The sequence below is a fragment of the Phacochoerus africanus genome, chromosome 1 (genome assembly GCF_016906955.1).
Source record: "Phacochoerus africanus isolate WHEZ1 chromosome 1, ROS_Pafr_v1, whole genome shotgun sequence".
NCBI lineage: Eukaryota > Metazoa > Chordata > Mammalia > Artiodactyla > Suidae > Phacochoerus > Phacochoerus africanus.
In genome coordinates, this window is record NC_062544.1 from 5,196,987 (window position 1) to 5,216,832 (window position 19,846).

General features: G+C 47.2%; 1 protein-coding gene across 2 annotated transcripts in view; it reads left to right on the forward strand.

Moving 5' to 3' along the window:
• Positions 1-19,846, forward strand: part of ADCY2 (adenylate cyclase 2) — a 420,540-nt gene that overhangs the window by 17,702 nt on the left and 382,992 nt on the right. For both annotated transcript variants that reach the window (XM_047768054.1, XM_047768133.1), the window contains exon 2: positions 2,532-2,729. In XM_047768054.1, coding sequence (XP_047624010.1) covers positions 2,532-2,729 — 198 coding nt within the window. The remainder of the gene's footprint in view (positions 1-2,531; positions 2,730-19,846) is intronic.

The following is a 19,846-nucleotide window of genomic DNA, read 5'->3' on the forward strand; positions in this document are numbered from 1 at the left end:
ATTCAAGCCAAGTTTGCAACCTGCACCACAGCTCACGGCAACGTCGGATCCTTAACCCACTGAGTGAGGCCAGGGATCGAACCTCCATCCTCATGGATACTAGTCAGATTCATTTCCTCTGAGCCATGACAGGAACTCCTAGTCGTCTTATAAAATATTAGTACCCAGGACTTCCTGCTGTGGTGCAGCGGGTTAAGGATTTGGCGTTGCTGCAGCTGTGGTATAGGTCGCTGCTGCGGCTCGGGTTTGATCCCTGGCTTGGAAACTTCCATATGCCTAGGATTTGGCCAAAAAAAGAAAAAAAAAATTAGTACCCAGCGCGATAAGACATTGGGTCTTTGCCTTGTCTACAGGTAGATCTTTTAAAAGAGAAGCCCAGGGAAGGCTCCTACAGGTGGTGTCCTAGTCCCCAACTCTCTGAAAGGGTTCACGGTCTCAGACTTGCTGTTCCTTTAGCTGCTGGTTTGCACTTGACAGGCATGCCTATTTTCACACCATGTTCAGTCTTTCTGGAGAATTTAGAGCCAAGAAAGTCGGTGACTGTTTCTCCCCTACCGGGTTAATGAAATAAGTGAAAAGTCATACCAGGAAAACAGCTGTCCTGGTTATTTACTGGTTTGCTTTCTGGCCGCAGCTCAGGTGCATTCATCTGGGGAGCTTTAAAGTGCAGTCCCTTTTCACGGCTCCGTGTGTGCAGTGGTCACCACCTCCAGTGGGATGTCTTCAGCAGACAAGGTCGTGCCCCTGCCCTTGACCCGTGGAGCCGAGTGTGGGGGAGCAGGGCACCTGCTGGATATCTGACACCCCTTTGCAATGACCGGAACACGTGTCTGAGTGTAAGAGTACAATTTAGGCACTTCATCATGGACCAAAATAGCCATGGAGGGGGTTTATGAGGGCATCTCATTGGATGTTCTTGTCTTGGCTGTTCTGGAAATGGATTCTTTTGGCCCCTCAAGGACTGGCCGCACTTGGTCCAGCTGGTTGTCTCTGCACAAACAGAAAGCAGAGCTCTGGAGGGGAGAGGGTGCCCGCACTGCCACCCCCCTGCCCCAGATCCCCGGGCTGGATGCTGGCTCTCTCCCCTCCAGCAGCATCACTGCCTCCTCTCTCTTCTGCTGCCCAGCTGGGCAGACACGTACCCCCCCCCCCCATAGGGTTGTTGTAAGTGTTCAAAAGCTTAAGATACTTAAGTGCTGAGCACAGAAATCTGTATGTGGGTATTTGCTCTGGTTATCGTTGCTGCTGCCTTTTCTGCAGGTATCACTGGATACAAAGAGTTGTGAGCAGGAAAGGCAAATGAAGGCATGGGGAGGGGGGAGCCTGGGTCCCTCCTCGTTCTCCTCCGTGTCACCCTGGACTCTGTGTCACGGTTTGGCTGATCTGCTTTGTTTTCCACCCTCCCTGTGGTTAGACCTGCTCCTGGCAAACAGAGCGAGCCCTGTACCAACCAGAGAAGGTGGGGGCGCCCCCAGGCTCTGGTATTTGAAAGAGCTGCCCCAGAAGTCCCAGATTTTCCTGTAACTTTCAATATTCTAAGACCTCGATGGAAGTTCTTAGGGCCTCAGCCAGATAGTTTTTTTGACTGAAACTCCTTTGGGTGTTTCGCAAACTAAACATATGGGGTGAGGATGAAAGATTTTAAACTGTTCCATCCCCTGGCGCGTGCTGTTCATAGCAAGGCTCCGGCAGTCATGTTTGGAGACGTGAAAGCCTAAATCCAGGCTTGGGTCATCAAAGGAAACATGACATGTATCACATTGTGTGACATCGTGTGGAGGGGTAAGAGTGTGCCTTTGGGAGGGTAGGTGGCTGGACAGAGATACAGAGAAAACGAATATTGGTGCGCACATGTGTGTGAGTGTGGTTTTTTAAAAATGTATTAGTAAAAGGCTAATACTGAATGCCCATTTTCTTCAGGCTGCTGAAGCCCGAGAGAGGTGGGGTAGCAAATGGCAACCTGGCACATTCTTCCACGTATTTCTCGCAGTCTCATCTTCTATATTTAGTACTTTCTGACCCCTTTCTATTAACCTGTGATCCTGTTAAAACATTAATTGCTGTGCATTAAAAGCAAAGCTCCTCCCTTTAGAGCCTGAGATGGCTTTTAGATTTTTTTAAAAAGTAAAACATTTAAAATCCATCTGGAGGCCTTCATTTCCTGCATCTGAGGCCTTTCTCACCCTTCGGTTCGGGCAATTGGTTGTCCTATTTTATCCTTATAGTCTGTGTTCTCGCCTTCATTTTGGAATAAAATCGATTGCTCTATCAGGGAAAATTTGAATTTGATGGCATGGCTGTTTTGTATAAGTTAATGTCCAATACTGGCTTATTCCTATAGAGAAACATGGTTATTTTGTAAGACACTTCAATTCTCAAACGTGCACACTGTTCTACCTATGAGATCCCTTTTGAAAGTGATGGATGTATTTTGCTGGGGATTGACGTTGGTAACGTGTAGGTGACAAATCATAAAAACCACGGGCTTTCTCCGTTGCCCCTTTGCCATGTTTTGTTTTTTGTCTCCTTAGGACGTTGAAGACCACGTGGCATTTTTGATCACCGTTCCAACCGCCCTGGCCATTTTCTTTGCCATATTCATCCTGGTCTGCATCGAGTCGGTGTTTAAGAAGCTGCTCCGTCTCTTCTCCTTGGTGATCTGGATTTGTCTCGTGGCCATGGGCTACTTGTTCATGTGTTTTGGAGGCACCGTCTCTCCCTGGGATCAGGTAAGGCTGCTTTTCGTGTTTCTCCTTCGGCGTTTTGATCTGGGACCTACCACCTTCTATAAACATGACCCTACACCGTGAGCAGGAGACCTATAGCTGAGAAGACAGATATCACGGGGTGTCCCCAGGGGGCTGCAGTCAGTGTCCATTTAATTCACAGACCTGCCAGCAGTCAGGGTGCTGCCTGCCACGTGTTACAGATGCCAAGTCTGCGTACACTTTGGTAGCTCTGTTCTCCTCCAATCCCCGAGTTTCCTGTGACTCTGGAGTGAAGGGGCTGGAGCCTCGCTGGTGCCTCTAACTCTCAAAGGCTGGTCGTTGCCCTTGAACTCTTCCTGAGTGGATCGTCCTTCTTACAGACAGAAGGCTGGGATACTGATCGTGGATCAACACCCTGACGTCATATCAGCAGGGAGACCCATACTTTTTCATGTTGGACCTGGGGAGGCTCTTGGCTTAGAAGTGGCTACGTCTGAAGGATGTTAGCTCTTGAAGGGCGTGTAGTCTGGTGGGCTTTTCCCCTTGTGCGGCTGCCCCACGGTGTATCCGGCTGACTGCTTGACATGGTGTGTTGTCCAGGGCTCAGGTGTGGGCTGCAGGTATGGATGTGCTAGTTACTAGCTTCACGCTTGTAGTCGAAGCCCCGGGATTCTGTAGCCATCTGGGCAGAGAGTAAACTGAGCCCCAAGAGAGTTGTGCCTGAGTTGGGGGGACTCCAGAGCCTGCGGTAGGAGGGGGGCAGGAACCACCATGGGTGGATAGAGGAGAAGCCATTAGGAGATGAGGGCCGGGGAAGGTGGATGGCTGTAGAGGCCAAGGGAGAGGAGAGATTCAAGCTGGGAACACATAGGTGTGGCACCATGGGTTAAGGATCTGGCGTTGCCGCTGCTGTGGTGCAGGTCATAGCCGTGGCTCAGATTCGATCCCTGGCCCTGGAGCTTGCATGTGCTGCAGGTGCAGCTGGAAGAAGAAGAAAAAAAGCAGGTAGGGTAGACACATAAAAGGGTTCAAGTGCCAGGGCAAGAACAGAGCACCGCCGGTGTGCCAGAGTTGGACGGAGCCCTCTGTGAGCCCAGGGAGGCGCTTTCCCACAGGTTCTACCCTGTGACCTTGACCAAACCATCATCCTCTTTTAACCTCGGTTGCTTCTGCGGAGGGAGAGGCTGGACAAAACGAACTCAGCCTGGTCTCTCTGGCTCTAGAGGATGCTGAGATCATGAGCAGAAGTGGAGGCAGTGCCTTTTCCCTCCTGCAGCTCCCCGAAGAGGCCCCCATGCTCCGGGAAGCTGCTTGGCCCGTTTTCTCATCACCTGAAGCCTCTTGCAGGGCTGGCACCGCCCCGCTCTGCCTGGCCCTCCCTGCCTCTGCTCCTGAAGCTACTGCACACATGTCCTCACACAGCGACTCTCCACGGCACACGAGGTCCGGGGCCCTCCGGCTTCAGGCCAGTGCCCGTGGAACAGAACAGGAAGCTGGTTAAGAGCATCCTTGCCAGTGGGTGGCAGGGACCCAGGGTCTCTCTGGGCACCTTGTTTTAATGACAGCTGTATTAGAAGCCACACCATGGAAGGACAAGTATCCCTCTCTTATTCTCTGTCTTCCTTTTGTCCAGAACTCTCTGAGCTGCTTTTCATGAATTCCGGAATCCGTTTTGTCCTCTCCAGTGAAAACTCACTGGGTCACTTTTGTGACCCTTATCCAGCCCCTTCTCAGAGCCGCCTTCCTAGATGTCCAGATGCCACCCCACTGGGCGACACTCCTTTCTGGTGCTTTCCGCGGCCCTTGCAGCGAGCTCAGCACCCACGGCAGAGCCTATGACTTGGCCCTCTCTCTGCGGACTGCCTGGTTCCCCTGCAGGAACCATAAACCCCTTCCGGGCGAGACGTGACTGCGGACCGATGTCCCGTTGTCTTTGCACCTGCAAGCCTCCTCCGCCAGCAGAACCCAGGGCCGCTTGGGCTGTGCTTTTGTTAGTGGGCAACTCTATTTTTTTATTTCCGGATTTGTTGCTGTTGGGGGCGCGTGTGTGTGCGCGCACGTGTCTTTGTGTGTATCCACTGCTTCTGTTTTTACTTGTCTTCTGGCTTTAGAACATACCCTTTGGCTTTATTGCTGCTGTCTGCCTGCTTGTGAAAATCTCCTTAAGCAACGTAAACATATTTATGTCAATGGTCATTCTTACTTCCCTTTCTCCCGATTGATTTCTCAGGTATTGAGTCGGTTGGCTCCATTTCTTGGTGTCCGCTCCCCATGGGTGTTTGGACACTGTTGTCCCCAAGCTCGTGTTGAATGGGGATTTTTTTTTTTTTTTCAGTACTTTATTATTTATTTATTTAAATTGTAGTCTATTTTATTGTTTCAGAGGGTAGTTGATTTACAGTGGGTGTCAGTTTCTGCTGTACAGCGCAGTGACCCAGTCACACATGTGTGTACCTCCCCCCTCTCCTCCTGTCCCCCCCTTCACGGTCTGTCACAGGTGATTGGATATAGTTCTCCCTGCGGTACAGCAGGACCTCGTTGCTCATGCATTCTAAATGTCAGAGTTTGCATCTACTAACCCCAAGCTCCCCATCCATCCCACTCCCCAACCTTGGCAACCCCAAGTCTGTTCTCTGTGGCTGTGAATCTCTTTCTGTTTTGTAATAGGTTCATTTGTGCCATATTTTAGCTTCCACATAGACATGATATCGTATGGTATTTGTCTTTCTCTTTCTGACATTATTTCACTTAGTATGAGAATCTCTGGTTGCACCCATGTTGCTGCAAATGGCATTCTTTTGTGCTTTTTTATGGCCGAGTAGTATTCCCCTGTGTATATGTACCCCATCTTCTTAATCCATTCATCTGTTGATGGATATTTAGGTTGCTTCTCTGCCTTGGCTGTTGTGAATGGTGCTGCAGTGAACATAGGGGTGCATGTATCTTTTTGAATTATGCTTTTGTCCAGATAGATGCCCAGGAGGGGGACTGCTGGGTCATGTGATCATTCTGTATTTAGTTTTCTGTTCCATACAGTTTCCATCGTGCTTGTACCAATTTACATTCCTCCCCTCCTCCCACAAATACATTGAGAACATGTCTACATGTGGAACTATTTGCACAGAAAAGTTGAACTGGGGTCGTTTCGCCTCTGCCCCTGCACGTGATCCCAGCCACATGAGCTTGCCCTCCCTCCGCTGCCAGGGCCCTGGGTGGAGCTAGCTTCTGTGGGGAGCCTCTGGCCCACTGGCATTGGCAGAGGGGGGTGGCCAGCCCTGCTCATGGCCTGGGCCTGCTTCTGGGAGCACAGCTGTGTGCACTTGATGCCTGGAAGAGGGCACAGCCAGGCCTGGTGGTTGGTGGTTGCTGCTCTTTGGGGCCACTCTTCCCCAGCCGGGGCCTGGGCCAGGTGTCTGCTGGATGCCGTGGGTCCGCTCACTCCTCTCACCAGAAGGGGGGACACTTTGGGCCCCATTGCTCCACTGGAGTTTGAAATCCTGTCCAACACTCCTGGCTACTCCTCGCCAGGTCCACAGGGAACTTGACATTATTCTGCCGTATGAACCAAACGTTTGCTTTCTGGCATCTTTTGGTATCAGCAGACAGATGAAGGCCCCTCAAAGAACACGACCTTCCAGAAGGGTTGCTGTAGGTTTGAGGAAATGCGCTCAAGGAATGGGTCCCCCAGAAGATGTCTGAATGAACAGCATGTTGTTAGGAGGTGTCAGACTTGATGGGGAGCAGCCCTCAGGGCCACCCTCCCTGCTGACGCCAGTGGCTGGTTTGAGGTTCAATCACTTGCTGGAAGGACTCTCAGAATTCATTGACGACAGTAGCACTCACTGATCTCATTTCCTGCAAATGAAGACAGGTTAACATCAGCCAAGGGAGGCGTTTGGGAAAACTGCCACCTCTGGAGCCTCCATTGTCCCCTCCGTGTGGAGTCGAGGACAGCCCTGCTCTCCCGGCTACAGCATAGCACTGTGCAAGGAGCGTGTTGCCTGCCTGGGAAGTTCAGCAGAGTCTTCCGTGTCCAGAGTCTTGATTGGGATCCGTCACATACTGCCTGCCTGGCTGCTTGTGGGTCTCAGCCTCTCTGTAGACAGAGTGGATCCTGCATGGCCCTGAGCATCCTTGGTCAATCACATTTAGACTGACTGCTGGCCAAAGCCCCTGAGCAAACAAAGAAAGTCCCATCAGGTGGGGCATTCCTGGGGGCTAGAGACCTCTTCCCAGGAACCCAGGGCAAAGGCTACAGCTCTCTTTGGGTGAGGTTCACGCTTTCCTGCAGGGTGGGTTGTGTGTAGCTCCAGATGTGAATGTTTTCTGTGCACAACTCAGAACGTAAAGAGCTGGCAGGGTGTCTGCGTGGTGCCAGCCTCTTCGGGATGCTTTATTTGCACAGCCCCGTTGACTCCTCACATGGCTCCGTGGGGTGGGCACCATTGTACCCAGGCTTCCTTAGCACCCTCACTTCCACGCAGGGTGGCCAAGTCCCCTGCTCACGGCCTCGCTGCTGGTGTTGGAACTGGAGATTTGAACCTGGCGGTCTGCCTCCAGAGGCCAGTCTTATCCAGGATACCAGTGGATCTCAACTGGGAGCAGTTTTACCCCAGGGGACATTCGTCCCTTGTCCGGAAAAGTCTTTGATTGTCACAGGCCAGTTGGTCATCTGGTGGGTAGAAGCCCGGGATAACGCTCAACATCCTAGAGTCACTTTCCAAGGCCCAGGCCCGCAACACCACCGAGGATCTTCTCCCATATGACTGGACGCTGAGCCTGAGTAACTCTGTATCATGAACGCTGCGCCTCAGCCATGCCCCTTAAAGAGCAGTTCTTCAACCCCTAGTAAGTGGACATGTGTGGCATTGCCTGGGCACAACTTTAGAGGGTGGTAGTGACAGTTTGGATCAGACAAACAGGAATGATTTTGCAGTGCGCGGCCCCAAGGAAGTACCCACGGGGGCAAGGGTGGCAGGTTTGGAGATGGGTCAACAGCGTGGTTTGGGAGAGGTCACTGGGGACATGACCAAAAGGTGAAAGAAGAGCCTTCAGCGGATCTGTCCTCATAGCCTGGACTGTGTGTGGAGGCCTCTCTTGGCTGGTGTTTTAAATGCACACACGTTGACCCCGACTCGGGGTCCCCTCCTACCCCAGGCTGCTAGCACCCCAACCCAGCCGACTTGCTCCACAAACTGCTCCTGGATGAAAAGTATTTAAGAACCGTATTTTGTTGATGGTTCCAAACGCTCTGAGGGAAGTGGCGGTAATTCTGGTTTTTGGCTCCAGCTGTTACAGTGGCAGCATCTGTGTTTGCAGGGAGGTTCTGTCTGCCTGCTTCTGGCTCCGACCGCTTGGCTCAAAGGCCCTCGTTTGTGTTGCATCTTCCCCATTGATAAAACGGTAGAAAGGCTATCATGGCTTAGCTTCTTTTTCTGAATGGTTTAAAAATACCTGGACTTTTTTTTTTTCTTTTCTTTTTTTTTGTCTTTTTGCTATTTCTTGGGCCGCTCCTGTGGCATATGGAGGTTCCCAGGCTAGGGGTCGCATTGGAGCTGGAGCCACCGGCCTACGCCAGAGCCACAGCAAGGTGGAGTCTGAGCCGCGTCTGCAACCTACACCACAGCTCATGGCAACTCTGGATGTTAACCCACTGAGCAAGGGCAGGGACCGAACCCGCAACCTCATGGTTCCTAGTCGGATTCGTTAACCACTGCGCCAAGACAGGAACTCCTTTTTTTTTGTTTTCTTTCCCACCTTTTAGGGCCTCACATAGGGCATATGGAGGTCCCCAGGCTAGGAGTTGAATGGGAGCTGCAGCTGCCAGCCTACACCACAGCCATAGCAACACCAGATCTGACCTGTGTCTGCGACCTACACCTCAGCTCACGGCAACGCTGGATCCTTAACTCCCTGAGTGAGGCCAGGGATCGAACCTATGTTCTCATGGATACTAGTCGGGTTCATTACCACTGAGCCACACTGGGAACTCCCCCCACCCCCCAAAAAAAACAAACCTCAACAATTTTGAACTCAGTAGAGGAGGATGCAAGGTATTTGTTTCCTCTGGTATCTTAGGCTAAGGAATCGGGATAATTTTTGTTTCCTTTATTTAAAGAAGTCAGCGGCTGTGTGTATGGGGCCCATTGTCCCCACTTCTGCACATGCTCAGTGAGGTCACACAGCACAGCCGTGCTTCCTGACTAAGCGCCTCTGGAAGGCAGACCCTTCCTGATAGGTAAGTCCTATCAAAAGAGGCCTGACTGAAATCCATCCTGCGCCGTTGGTGGGAATGGAAGTTGGCACAGTCGCTATGGAGAACTGTATGGCGGTTCCTCAGAAAACCAAATACAGAACTACCATATGATCCAGCAGCCCCACTCCTGGGCACATATCTGGACAAAACTACAATTCAAAAAGATATCCACACCTCTATATTCCTAGCAGCATGATTCACAATAGCCAAGACACAGAAACAATCCAAATGTTTCATCGACATTTGAATGGATAAAGGTGTGATACATGTGTCCAATGGAATATTACTCAGCCATAAAAAAGAATGAGATAATGCCATTTGCGGCAACATGGTTGCAACTAGAGATTCTCATACTATGTGAAGGAAGTCAGATAAAGATAAATATCATATGCTGTCAGTTATATGCACACCTTTAAAAAAGCTACAGATGAATCTATCTATGTAATGGAGACTCATAGAGAACAGACTCATGGTTGCCAAGGGGGAGGCAGGTGGGGGAGGGAAAGGTTGGGAGTTGGGGGTTAGCAGAGGCAAAGTCGTATATATTAGGACGGATAAACAAGAGGGTCCTACTATAGAGCCCAGAGGACTATATATTCAATAGCCTGTGATCAACCGTAGTCAGAAAGAATATAAAAAGGAATGTGTGTATATATATTTCAGTTAAAATTTTTGTTTGTTTTATATGCGTACGTGTATGTATATATCCAAAAATTTAACTGAAAACAAAAAGAGGCTTAATCAAGGTTGACCGCTCTGGGGCCAGAAGTTTCCTAAGTCAGGGTGTGGGCAGAGCCTGGGCTGGGTCCTTCCCTGGCTTTTCCAGCTTCCTGTGGTTGCGGGTAAACTGTATGTTCCATGGCTTGTAGACACATCGGTCTGATGTGTCCACCATCACAAGGTGCTTTTCTCTGTGTCTTTTCTCTCTCTCTCTCTCTTTTTTTTTTTTGGTCTTTTTGTCTTTTCTGGGGCTGCTCCTGCGGCATATGGAGGTTCCCAGGCTAGGGGTCGAATCGGAGCTGTAGCCACCGGCCTACACCAGAGCCACAGCAACGCGGGATCCGAGCCGCGTCTGCAACCTACACCACAGCTCATGGCAACGCCAGATCCTTAACCCACTGAACAAGGCCAGGGATCGAACCCGCAACCTCCTGGTTCCTAGTCGGATTCGTTAACCACTGGGCCACGACGGGAACTCCTCTGTGTCTTTTCTCTTATGTGTCCCATCTTACTGCATGTAGGGGACTGTGATGGTGTCTTCTTAGCCTGACCAATTTGCAAAGACCCCGTTTTTAAATAAGGTCACATTCACACCTACTGGGGGTTAGGAGTTGAACATAATCTTTCTGGGGCGGGGGGGAAGCACAGTCCAGTTCATGACAGGTGTCATTTCATGGGATGACACTGCGCCCTCAGAGGCTGCTGTTCCGTTGCAGGAAGGCAGTCCCATCGTGTGGCACGAGGCTCTCCCGGGCACACGGTCATGTCTCCCACTGAGATTTTTGACAGCTGCTCTTGGCCTCCACGTTCCCTTAAACTGCAGATCCTGCTTTGGGATTAAATGTGTGCCATTGGAGGCTTTTGATTCATTCCAGGGTCTGGGAATTAGAGACGTTCTTGGGTGTGAATCGCCTGCTGAAAGACATCCACACTCAGGACTAGAAGGGAAAAGAACCCGATGACCAATCAGATTGCCCTGGAGCAAGCGGAGCATCGTCAACAAAGGTTTGCACGTCAGGTCGGTTTGCCTCTGCCCGTCGGAAGGTGCTTCTTTAGGGTCATTTTTGTCATGTTTTTGGCTCACATGGTGAGACCTACACTTTTAGGTGGGGTTTTTTTTTTTTTTTTTTTTTTCCTTTTTGGCCATGCCTGCAGAAGTTCCTGGGCCAAGGATGGAACCTATGCCATGGCAGTGACCCCATCCACTGTCGTGACAAAGCCACGTCTTTAACTCACTGCGCCACAAGGGACCTCCTAGGTGATGTTTTAATTTTTGACTTTCTAACAAGACACATCCATTTCATCTCAGCCGAAAACCACTGAGATGAGAGACCCTTCCGAAGGTGGCAGGGCAGGAAGGCAGTCGCCTCAGATGGCTTATGTTAACCTCTAGACTCTGGCTTGGCCAAGTCAGGACAAGAGAAGAGACTGAGTTGTATTTGCATCTGATTCCAGTTTTCTGCTTCCCTCCAACCAGGAGCTCCCTGAATAGAGTTAAAGAAACACTTTCATTTCCGACACGGCCATTTCAGCCTTGACAGGGAGACAGCGCTGAAATTACTGCAGAGATTTGTTAAATTACCAACTTGAAAGGCTAACCTTTTGCTCCAGGAAGAAGAGGCTTCCTTTGTCCTATTACCTGAAAGGATGCCGGAACATTCAGGACACACCTATGTGTGTTTTCTTGCAAAAATAGGACACGAGTGTGCAAACATCTTTTTTTATTGAAATTGGGTGAAAATGAAAGAAAATAAAGGCCTCACATAGGCTTTGAAATGGGTTTGGGAGTGTAGTCACTTGGAAAGCTATTAAAGAATATATTTACCGTTGGAAGAACCTCGTAGCATATGAATGAAGGGAGAAAATCCAGCCTGTTCTTTGAGTGTCCAAATAAACCCACCTCTGGATGCTTTTCTGTACCAGGATGGTTTTTTTTTTTTTTTTTTTCTGCTTTTTAGGGCTGAACTTGTAGCATATGGAAGTTCCTGGGCTAGGGGTCGAACCTGGAGTTGCAGTTGCAGGCCTACACCACAGCCACAGCAGAGCCACGTCTGCAACCTGTGCCACAACTTGCAGCAATGCCTCAACGTACTGAGCGAGGCCAGGGATCGAACCTGCATCCTCATGGATACTAGTCGGGTTCTTAACCCGCTGAGCCACAATGGGAGCTCCCCAGGGCGATTTCTTAGGGGACATTTTGGACTTAATGTGAAGAATATACCTGAGAAAAATTAAAAGTAATATCAAAACCTGTTTCACTTAACTACAAAGATGTCGGATTTTACTAAAACTTCTTTTTTGGTTTTGTTTAAATGGCAAGGAGCATAGTGATGAAGTGAGAATTTTAAGGAGGTGCAGCAGAGCTGGACGCAGCCTGAGTGTAGTTATGTTGTGATGCCCCGTGTTCCTGGCTGTTCAGCGTGGAGATGGTGTGGCTGCGGTTTTCTCTCCGTTAGTTCCCACGAGGAGTGTTGTGCCAACCGCACAGGCTGTGCCGTGACCTGGCAATTGATCAGTCCCCTACCCCGGGTCTTCCCAGCCCTGACTGTGCTTGAATAGACCATTCCGCTGACATTTCTGGAACAGTCTCTGTGCTTCCTCTTCCTTCCTCTCCTCCTGTGCTGCTTTGGAGAGGAGCACAAGCCCGGGCACTTCAGATTGGCATCCGCATTGCGCCCTGGTCTGGCAGTTGAAACAATGCTGCCGTTTTCCACCTCTGAACATTCAAGGTCCTCCCCCACCAACCCCATCTTTGCAGGCTGGGTGGCCTTGGAGGCACTTTTCTTTGTTGCTCTTTTCCTAGCAGGCAGCACCGTGTCCTCCACACAGGGACCCCGTAAATACTTAAGGGACTAACTGAACGAGTATATGCATAACACATGGGTCCGCTTGCCTCCTGCACAGTAAGGAGAGAGGGACCCTTCCTGGTTCTTCCCGACTCCAGGCACCATTCAGTCAGTTTATGGGTATGTGGGGGGCTCTCCACCCCCATCGTCCTTACCTCCATTTCAGCACGCAGCTAAATCCCTCCTGAAGAGGCACTGCTAATATGGGGGGTGATTGGACAGGGAACCCCAACCCAGGTTCAGTGGTGTATAATTCTGCTGCAGACACAAGGGCAAGGTACTTGATGTCCCGACCTGTGCAACCCTGTGACGCTGCAATTTGAAGGTGAGCAAACGGAAACCCAGAGAGGTTAAGCAACGTGCCCCAAGTCACACAGCCGGGAAGAGAGCCGGAATTTGAACATGCTATTTTGACACGCCATCACCGCATCTTGGCTCCATCTGCCCGTTGTCATTGGCGACCAGGGGATGTTTCCTGTGGTGCCTCGACAAGTGACAGATTATTGTGGGATGAGGAAGGGATGCCCTGGGAATTCTGGATGGTTCTGTCCGCATCAGTTTGGGGTGGCATGATGTTTGGAAAAACTTCATGAGCTGGGAGCCATCGCTTCAGAGATGCCAAAACATTGATGGTATCCCTTTTCTGGGCTGCTGGTGATCTTCCCATTTGGAGGCATTTTCATTCCTCTGATGAGTCAGTAAGAGAAATGGGACAAGAAACATTTCGGCCCAAGAAACATATGTCGCTGTGTGCCCATGTCAGTCGCCATTATTGTTCAGAAATCAGTGACGACTTTTCTATGGAAATAGATGTAACTCTCTCATTAAAGCCTCCTTGCATCTCGCTTCTTTCTGCTGGTTTTCTCATCTGGTTCTGTCTTGGCATCTGTGTATCAATCATCAGCCCCTTTCTTTGTAGGAAAAGACCCTCAGGCTCACAGGGACATTTGCTGGGGTGCTGGCGCTCACCCATGTCCTGGACGGCCACCATCATAAGGAAACTGGCCCTGTGTGTGCAGCTCTCGGGGCCTTCCGGGTCAGGAGGAGGCGTCGTGGCTCTGGCCTGGAGTTTGTATTGTTTTCCTGAAAGAGCTGGAACTTTGCAGGGAAGGAAAAATGTCCTGTTATTGACAGAACATCTGTTATGGACTCAGTGGAAATAGAGGCATTTGTGATGGTGGTTATCTCAGGGCTTTTTGCATTCGGTATCTCTTGCCTTTGCCGAGTGATTTTATGAGACGTTGTGTTTGTCGTAGCATTCCAGCTCCTTTGACCTGACTCTTGGATGCCATTGTTGTAGCCAAAGAAATGTGTCTATGGGAGCTGGTGAAGGATACAACCAATGGTTGTCATGTTGGGATGGTGTGTATCCCCACGTGTGCTTTCAGGGGTGCTGCTGGAGGCAAGGGAAGTGGCTTCCCGACTCCCAGCTGGAGCAGCAAGTTCTCAGGAAAAAAAATACATCGGGAGTTTAAATTATTTCCTCTTTGGAGTTGCTAAGCAACGCCTCACTTAGCTTCTCCAGTATTTGGTATTTCAGTATTTGGTATTCTCAGCAGCCACTAATATCACCCTCACCCAGCAATTTCACAGGGCTCAGAAAACAGAGTTCAGAGTTTGGAAAGGCACAGGGGCTGAAATTCTCAAAAATGGACTTATATATGAAGAACAGAAATAGACTCACAGACTTTGAAAAACTTATGGTCACCAAAGGGGACGGGGGGGGGGCGGGGGGGCTGGGGGTTTGGGATTGGCACATGCACACTGGGGTATGTGGAATGACTGATTGGCCAATGGGGACCTGCTGTGTGGCACAGGGCACTCTACCCAGTATTCCACGATCATCTATGCGGGAAAAGAATCTGAAAGGGGACGGTTGTGTGTATGTGTATAACTGAATCACGTTGTTGTACAGCAGAAGCTATTCCAACCTTGTAAATCAACTATATGTCAATGCAACTTTAAAAAATGAAAAGAAATCCCAAAAAATGATACATTAAAAAAGAAAAAAGGGAGGGGAAAGAAGAGAACTACCAAGGAGGAGGGAGCTCTGGAGATTTGTAGAGGGTCCCCAGGTCTCCACCTGAGCACCGATTTGCACACACAGGGGAGGGAGCTACCTGAGGTCACAGGAGGAACTTCCTGCAAAAAGCAGATGCAATAATTCCTGGTACAAGACCTGATGAGCAAGTGCCAGTGACCAAGACTTCCTAATGCAAAGGGACTCAGTTCATCAAGAAGACCTAACAGCTCCAAACACCTATACACCTAATATGAGAAATGCAAAATGCATCATGGGAAAATCCATCTCTTCCTCCGAGATTGCAGCACCTCACTCAATAGCAGATGAGACAATAAAAAAGAAAGTCAATAAGGATGTCGAAGATTTGCAGAGTGTTACCAACCCAGTTGATCTGATTGTTGTTTGTAGAGCACTCCACCCAACAGCGCAGAACATGTGTTCTTTTAAAGGCACATGGGACATTTACCAAGAGGGGCCAGGTCTCCCTAAGTTTCAAAGGATTACTTCGTACTAAGTATGTTCTTTGGCCATCATGGGCTTAGAAATTAGAAATCAATAACATAACAGTTTGGAAAATCGATCAATATTTGGAAACTAAGTAGCTCAGAAATCCAAGAAATTACTAGGGGAATTGGAACGTACGATGAACTGAATGAAACGAGAACATGATGGATCACGATTTGTAGGGTGAGCCTAAAGAAGTTCAGAGCATCCAATGTTTATACTGCAAAAGAGGAAAGGGCTTGAATCAGCCACTTTAGCTTCTAATTCGGGGAACCTAAAAACAAAACACAACACAACAAAACAAAAAGCAGAGTACAGATTAGAAGAAATGAAATAGAAGGGAGCAAGAAACAATGAAACTGTAAACAGAAAAGCAAGAAAGATCATCAGTGAAGCCCAAACTGGTTCTTTGAGAAGATCAATAAAATGGATAAAATTCTAGTCGGATTAATCAGAAATAAAGATAGAAGAGAAAATTACCCATATCAGGAATGTGAGGGGTGGTCCTCAGAGATCTTATAGACTTTAAAAGGTTAAGGAAATGCTATGAACAGCTTTGCGCCGATAAATTCCACAATCTAGATGAAATGGACAAATACCTTGGAAAGAAACTAACAAAGTTCCTTTGAGGAGAAATAGGTAACTCGAATTGCCCCACGTGTATGAAGTAATTTGAATATGTTGCTGATTATCTTCCCACTCAGAAAATTCCAGGCCCGAATGTCTTCCCTGGTGAGTGCTGCCAAAATTTAAGGATGAAGATATTTTGCTGATACAAAACTGTACAAATTCTTCTGCAAAATAGAAGGAACATATCTCCTAGTTCATGGCATGAGGAAATTATTCTGCTAGCGAAGTTGAAGAAAGGAAACTACACATCAATGTCTTTCATGACCGTAGAAACCAAAATTCTTAACGAAATTTTAGTATCTTTGAGTCTGGCAAAAAAAAAAAAAAAAAAAGGGTCTTATATCAAGAATGCAAAGTTGGTTTAACCTTCAGAAATCCATTCATGGGATTCACTGCCATAACAGAGCCTTTCTCTTTTTTTTGGTCTTTTTGCCTTTCTTGAGCCGCTCCTGTGGCATGTGGAGGTTCCCAGGCTAGGGGTCTAATTGGAGCTGCCACCAGCCTACACCAGAGTCACAGCAACGCGGGATCCGAGCCACCACTGGGACCCACACCACAGCTCACGGCAACGCCGGATCCTTAACCCACTGAGCGAGGCCAGGGATCGAATCCGCAACCTCATGGTTCCTAGTCAGATTCGTTAACCACTGCGCCACGATGGGAACTCCCAACAGATCCTTTCAATAATTGCAGTACATGCCATCATTTCAGTGGATACAGAAGAGACATTTGACAAAATTCAACACCTACTCAGGGTAGCATCTCTCAGCAGTCCAGGAATAGAAAGGAACTTCCTCAAACCGATAGAGGGCAATTGCACAAAAAGTAGAGCATTGTACTTAATAGGGAAAGACTGAATTTAGCCACCTGCGATCTGGCGTAAGACCAGGATGAGCCCTCTTAGCAGTGATCTTCCACATTGTACGGGACGTCCTCACCAACACAGAGGGCAAGAAGAGGAAACAAAAGACGTGCAGACTAGAAAAGAAGTTCACCTGGCTTTGTCTGTGTGTGTGCCCTGTCCGTGACATTAGCATGGAACAGTTTTGGTCTATGTTAAAAATCCGATGGAACCTAAAAAATGCTCCTAGAACTAGAAAGTGGGTTTAGTGAGGCTGCAGTTTGCACAAGGCTGAGCTACTCTAGATTTGAATCTTCCCAGTAGAAATTGAAAAAAAAAATGTCTTTTACCGTAGCTTCAAAATATAAAGTACTTTGGATATTTGAATAAATGTGTGTAACACTTCTACGTAGAACATTGTAAGACATTGTTGGCAGAAACTGAAGAAAGAAAGAACTGGAGAGATGACGGCTGTTGGTGGGTCCAAAGCCTTGATGTTGTTGTCAGTTCTCTCCTAGGTCGTTCTGGGTAGTCATTGCCATCTCAATAAAAATTCCTGCAAGCTTTTTATAGAGTAGCGAGCAGATCCTAAAATATGTATAGACACGGAAAGCACCTAGAAAAGCTAACACACATTTGAAAAAGCAGAACATGGAGACTTTACTTGACATGGATAGATTTCAGGATTTACTATAAAACTCCAGTAATGAACTTAGTATGGTGCTGGTGTAAAGACAGACACGTAGGTCAGCGGGATACAATAGGCTGCCCAGGGATAGTCCACATACATGGTCACTTTATTTTTGACTGTGTTCCAGCCCAGTGTGATCAGGGAAACGTATAAGCTTTTCAACAGTCGCTGCTGAAAAAAATTCGATAGCCATGTGCAAAAAATTAAAATTCCATATGCTCCAGCAATCCCCCTCCTGGGCATATATCTGGACAAAACTATAATTCAGAATAATACATGCACCCCTCTGTTCATGGAAGAATTATTTATAACAGCCAAGACATGGAAGCAACCTAAATAGCTATCAACAGGTGAATGGATCAAGAAGATGTGGCACATAGAGACAATAGAATATTACTCCGCCCTACAAAAGAATGAAATAATGCCCTTTGCAGCAACCTGGATGAAACGAGATTTTATACTAAGTGAAGTTGAGTCAGCAAGAGAAAGACAAATACGGTATGATACTGCTTACATGTGGAATCTAAGCTATGGTACACATGAACCTATGCACAGAATAGAAACAGACTCACAGACATGGAGAACAGACTTGTGGTTGCCAAGGGGAAGGGGGAGGGATGGACGGGGAGTTTGGATTTGGTAGATGCAAACTGTTACACTGAGAATGGAGAAGCTATGCAGTCCTTCTGTACAGCACTGGGAACTAGATCCAGTATCTTAGGATAGACTAGGATGGAAGATAATTTAAGAAAGGCATTTATATTTATGCAGGACTGAGTCACTTTGCTGTACAGCAGAAATGAACACCACATTGCAAATCAGCTGCACTTCAGTAACAAACAAACTTCCACCGTTGGCTCGTGCAGTAAACAAAATTTAACTCTAAGTTTTAAATTGCAGGCTTAAAAAGTTAGTCCTAAAACTGTGGAACTCCAGGAAGAAAGCATGAGGAAAGACCTTGCTTGGTCTCCCTGGGTTAGAAAGCGATTTCTTGACTCACCGCAAATTGTCAGCTTTGGAAGAAAAACTCTAATCAATATGATTTGATGAAAATGTAAAATGTTTACCATTCAGATGTACCGTTATGAAAATGAAAATGCAAGCCACAGCCGGAGAAGTTGTTACAAGGCATCTATCTGGAAAATCACTTGTACTGAGGGTATAGAACAGACTTTTACAACTCAATTATATCTCGATAAGCATAAAATTAGTGTTATGAGGCTTTCTAGTACACAAAGAATGATTTCCATACTCCACTCCAAAGTATTGATACAGTATCTCAAATAGGAGGTATGATTCCCATTTTAAACTTGGAAAACAAACAAACACTCGGAAGCTTGAGATATAAAAAGAGGCTTTGGGAGGTATGGCAGATCCCAGGCTGGAAGGCATTGGTCCAGCCTTCTTTCCTTTCAGATGAGCTGACTCATCAGCTCCTGGCCAGTTCCCCTCCAAGCCTTTATCTTGGTGAAAAGAAAGGAAGGGTCTTTAAGAAGAATAAAGTTACTGAGATGTTGTAAGACAATGGTGGTGCCATTTTTATCATGTCTAAAACGAAGACTCCTTGAGCAAAGATTTATTGCCTATTCAATTTTTTTTTTTTAAAAAAAGATTGGAATATCATTTGCTGAGTCTGGTGAAATTCAGTCTCTATTCAGCGTGTTGCTTAAAGTAATTTCTTTACTTTGAACATGGTGCACACATAAAATGCCTAGGTCACCAATTTATGTTTTCTTTAATGCTCTTGATATGAAAAAAAGTACCTTTACTACCAATTTTGCCTCCTGATGGGGGATGTAACTAAAGAGCCAGATGTTCTAAGATGCTAGCACAGATGCATTACTCTAAAAATTGTGAAGTGATGAAATAACTTTTTTTTTTTTTTGGTAGACAGATGAGACAGATTCCTTGTAGAAGGGAAATACTGAGGGTTTATTATAATAAAATAAAAATAACTTTATCATATTGGGCCTGATAAAGATTAATAGAGCAAAGAAAGGCAAGGGAGAATTCAGAAGGTGACCTGTCTTATGTGGCAGAGGCAGAAATAAAACTTAGAGAGGGTGGACTGGACTGATTCAGTAGGTGACAAAATGAATTCATGAAATAAATGAGCAAAAGAAGGAAATTGGTTTTTCTTACGAAAAAATCAGATTCCTATTTTATTCCACATAAAAATATGAACTCTCGATGAATTAAAATCTAAAGAGGAAAAGCAGATCATTAGGATTTTCTTACAAATCTAGAGGGAAGCCTCTTTAAAACATTGTGTAGGGAAGGGTTTCTTAAATAAGGCATGAAGAAAAAAAAAGTTGTTTTTTTTTTTTAATTATGAGAGAAAATTGATCAAGAAAGAAAAGACCTATCCCAATTATTTTTGTTTATTTGGAGATGCTCAAGAAACACCCTTCCATATGTGCCTAAGGAGACATGTAGATGAATTGGTTGGGATCAGGGAATTACAGTATTTTATTCAGTGAAATACTAAATAAGAGTCCAGTGAGATAATAGTTCTACATAATATCAACACGGAGACGCTTGGGAAGCATAGTGCTGCGTGCATGGAAAAGGAAGTTGCAGGATGATGCTAATTTGATAAGCATCTATTCTTTGAGTATTTACAGATG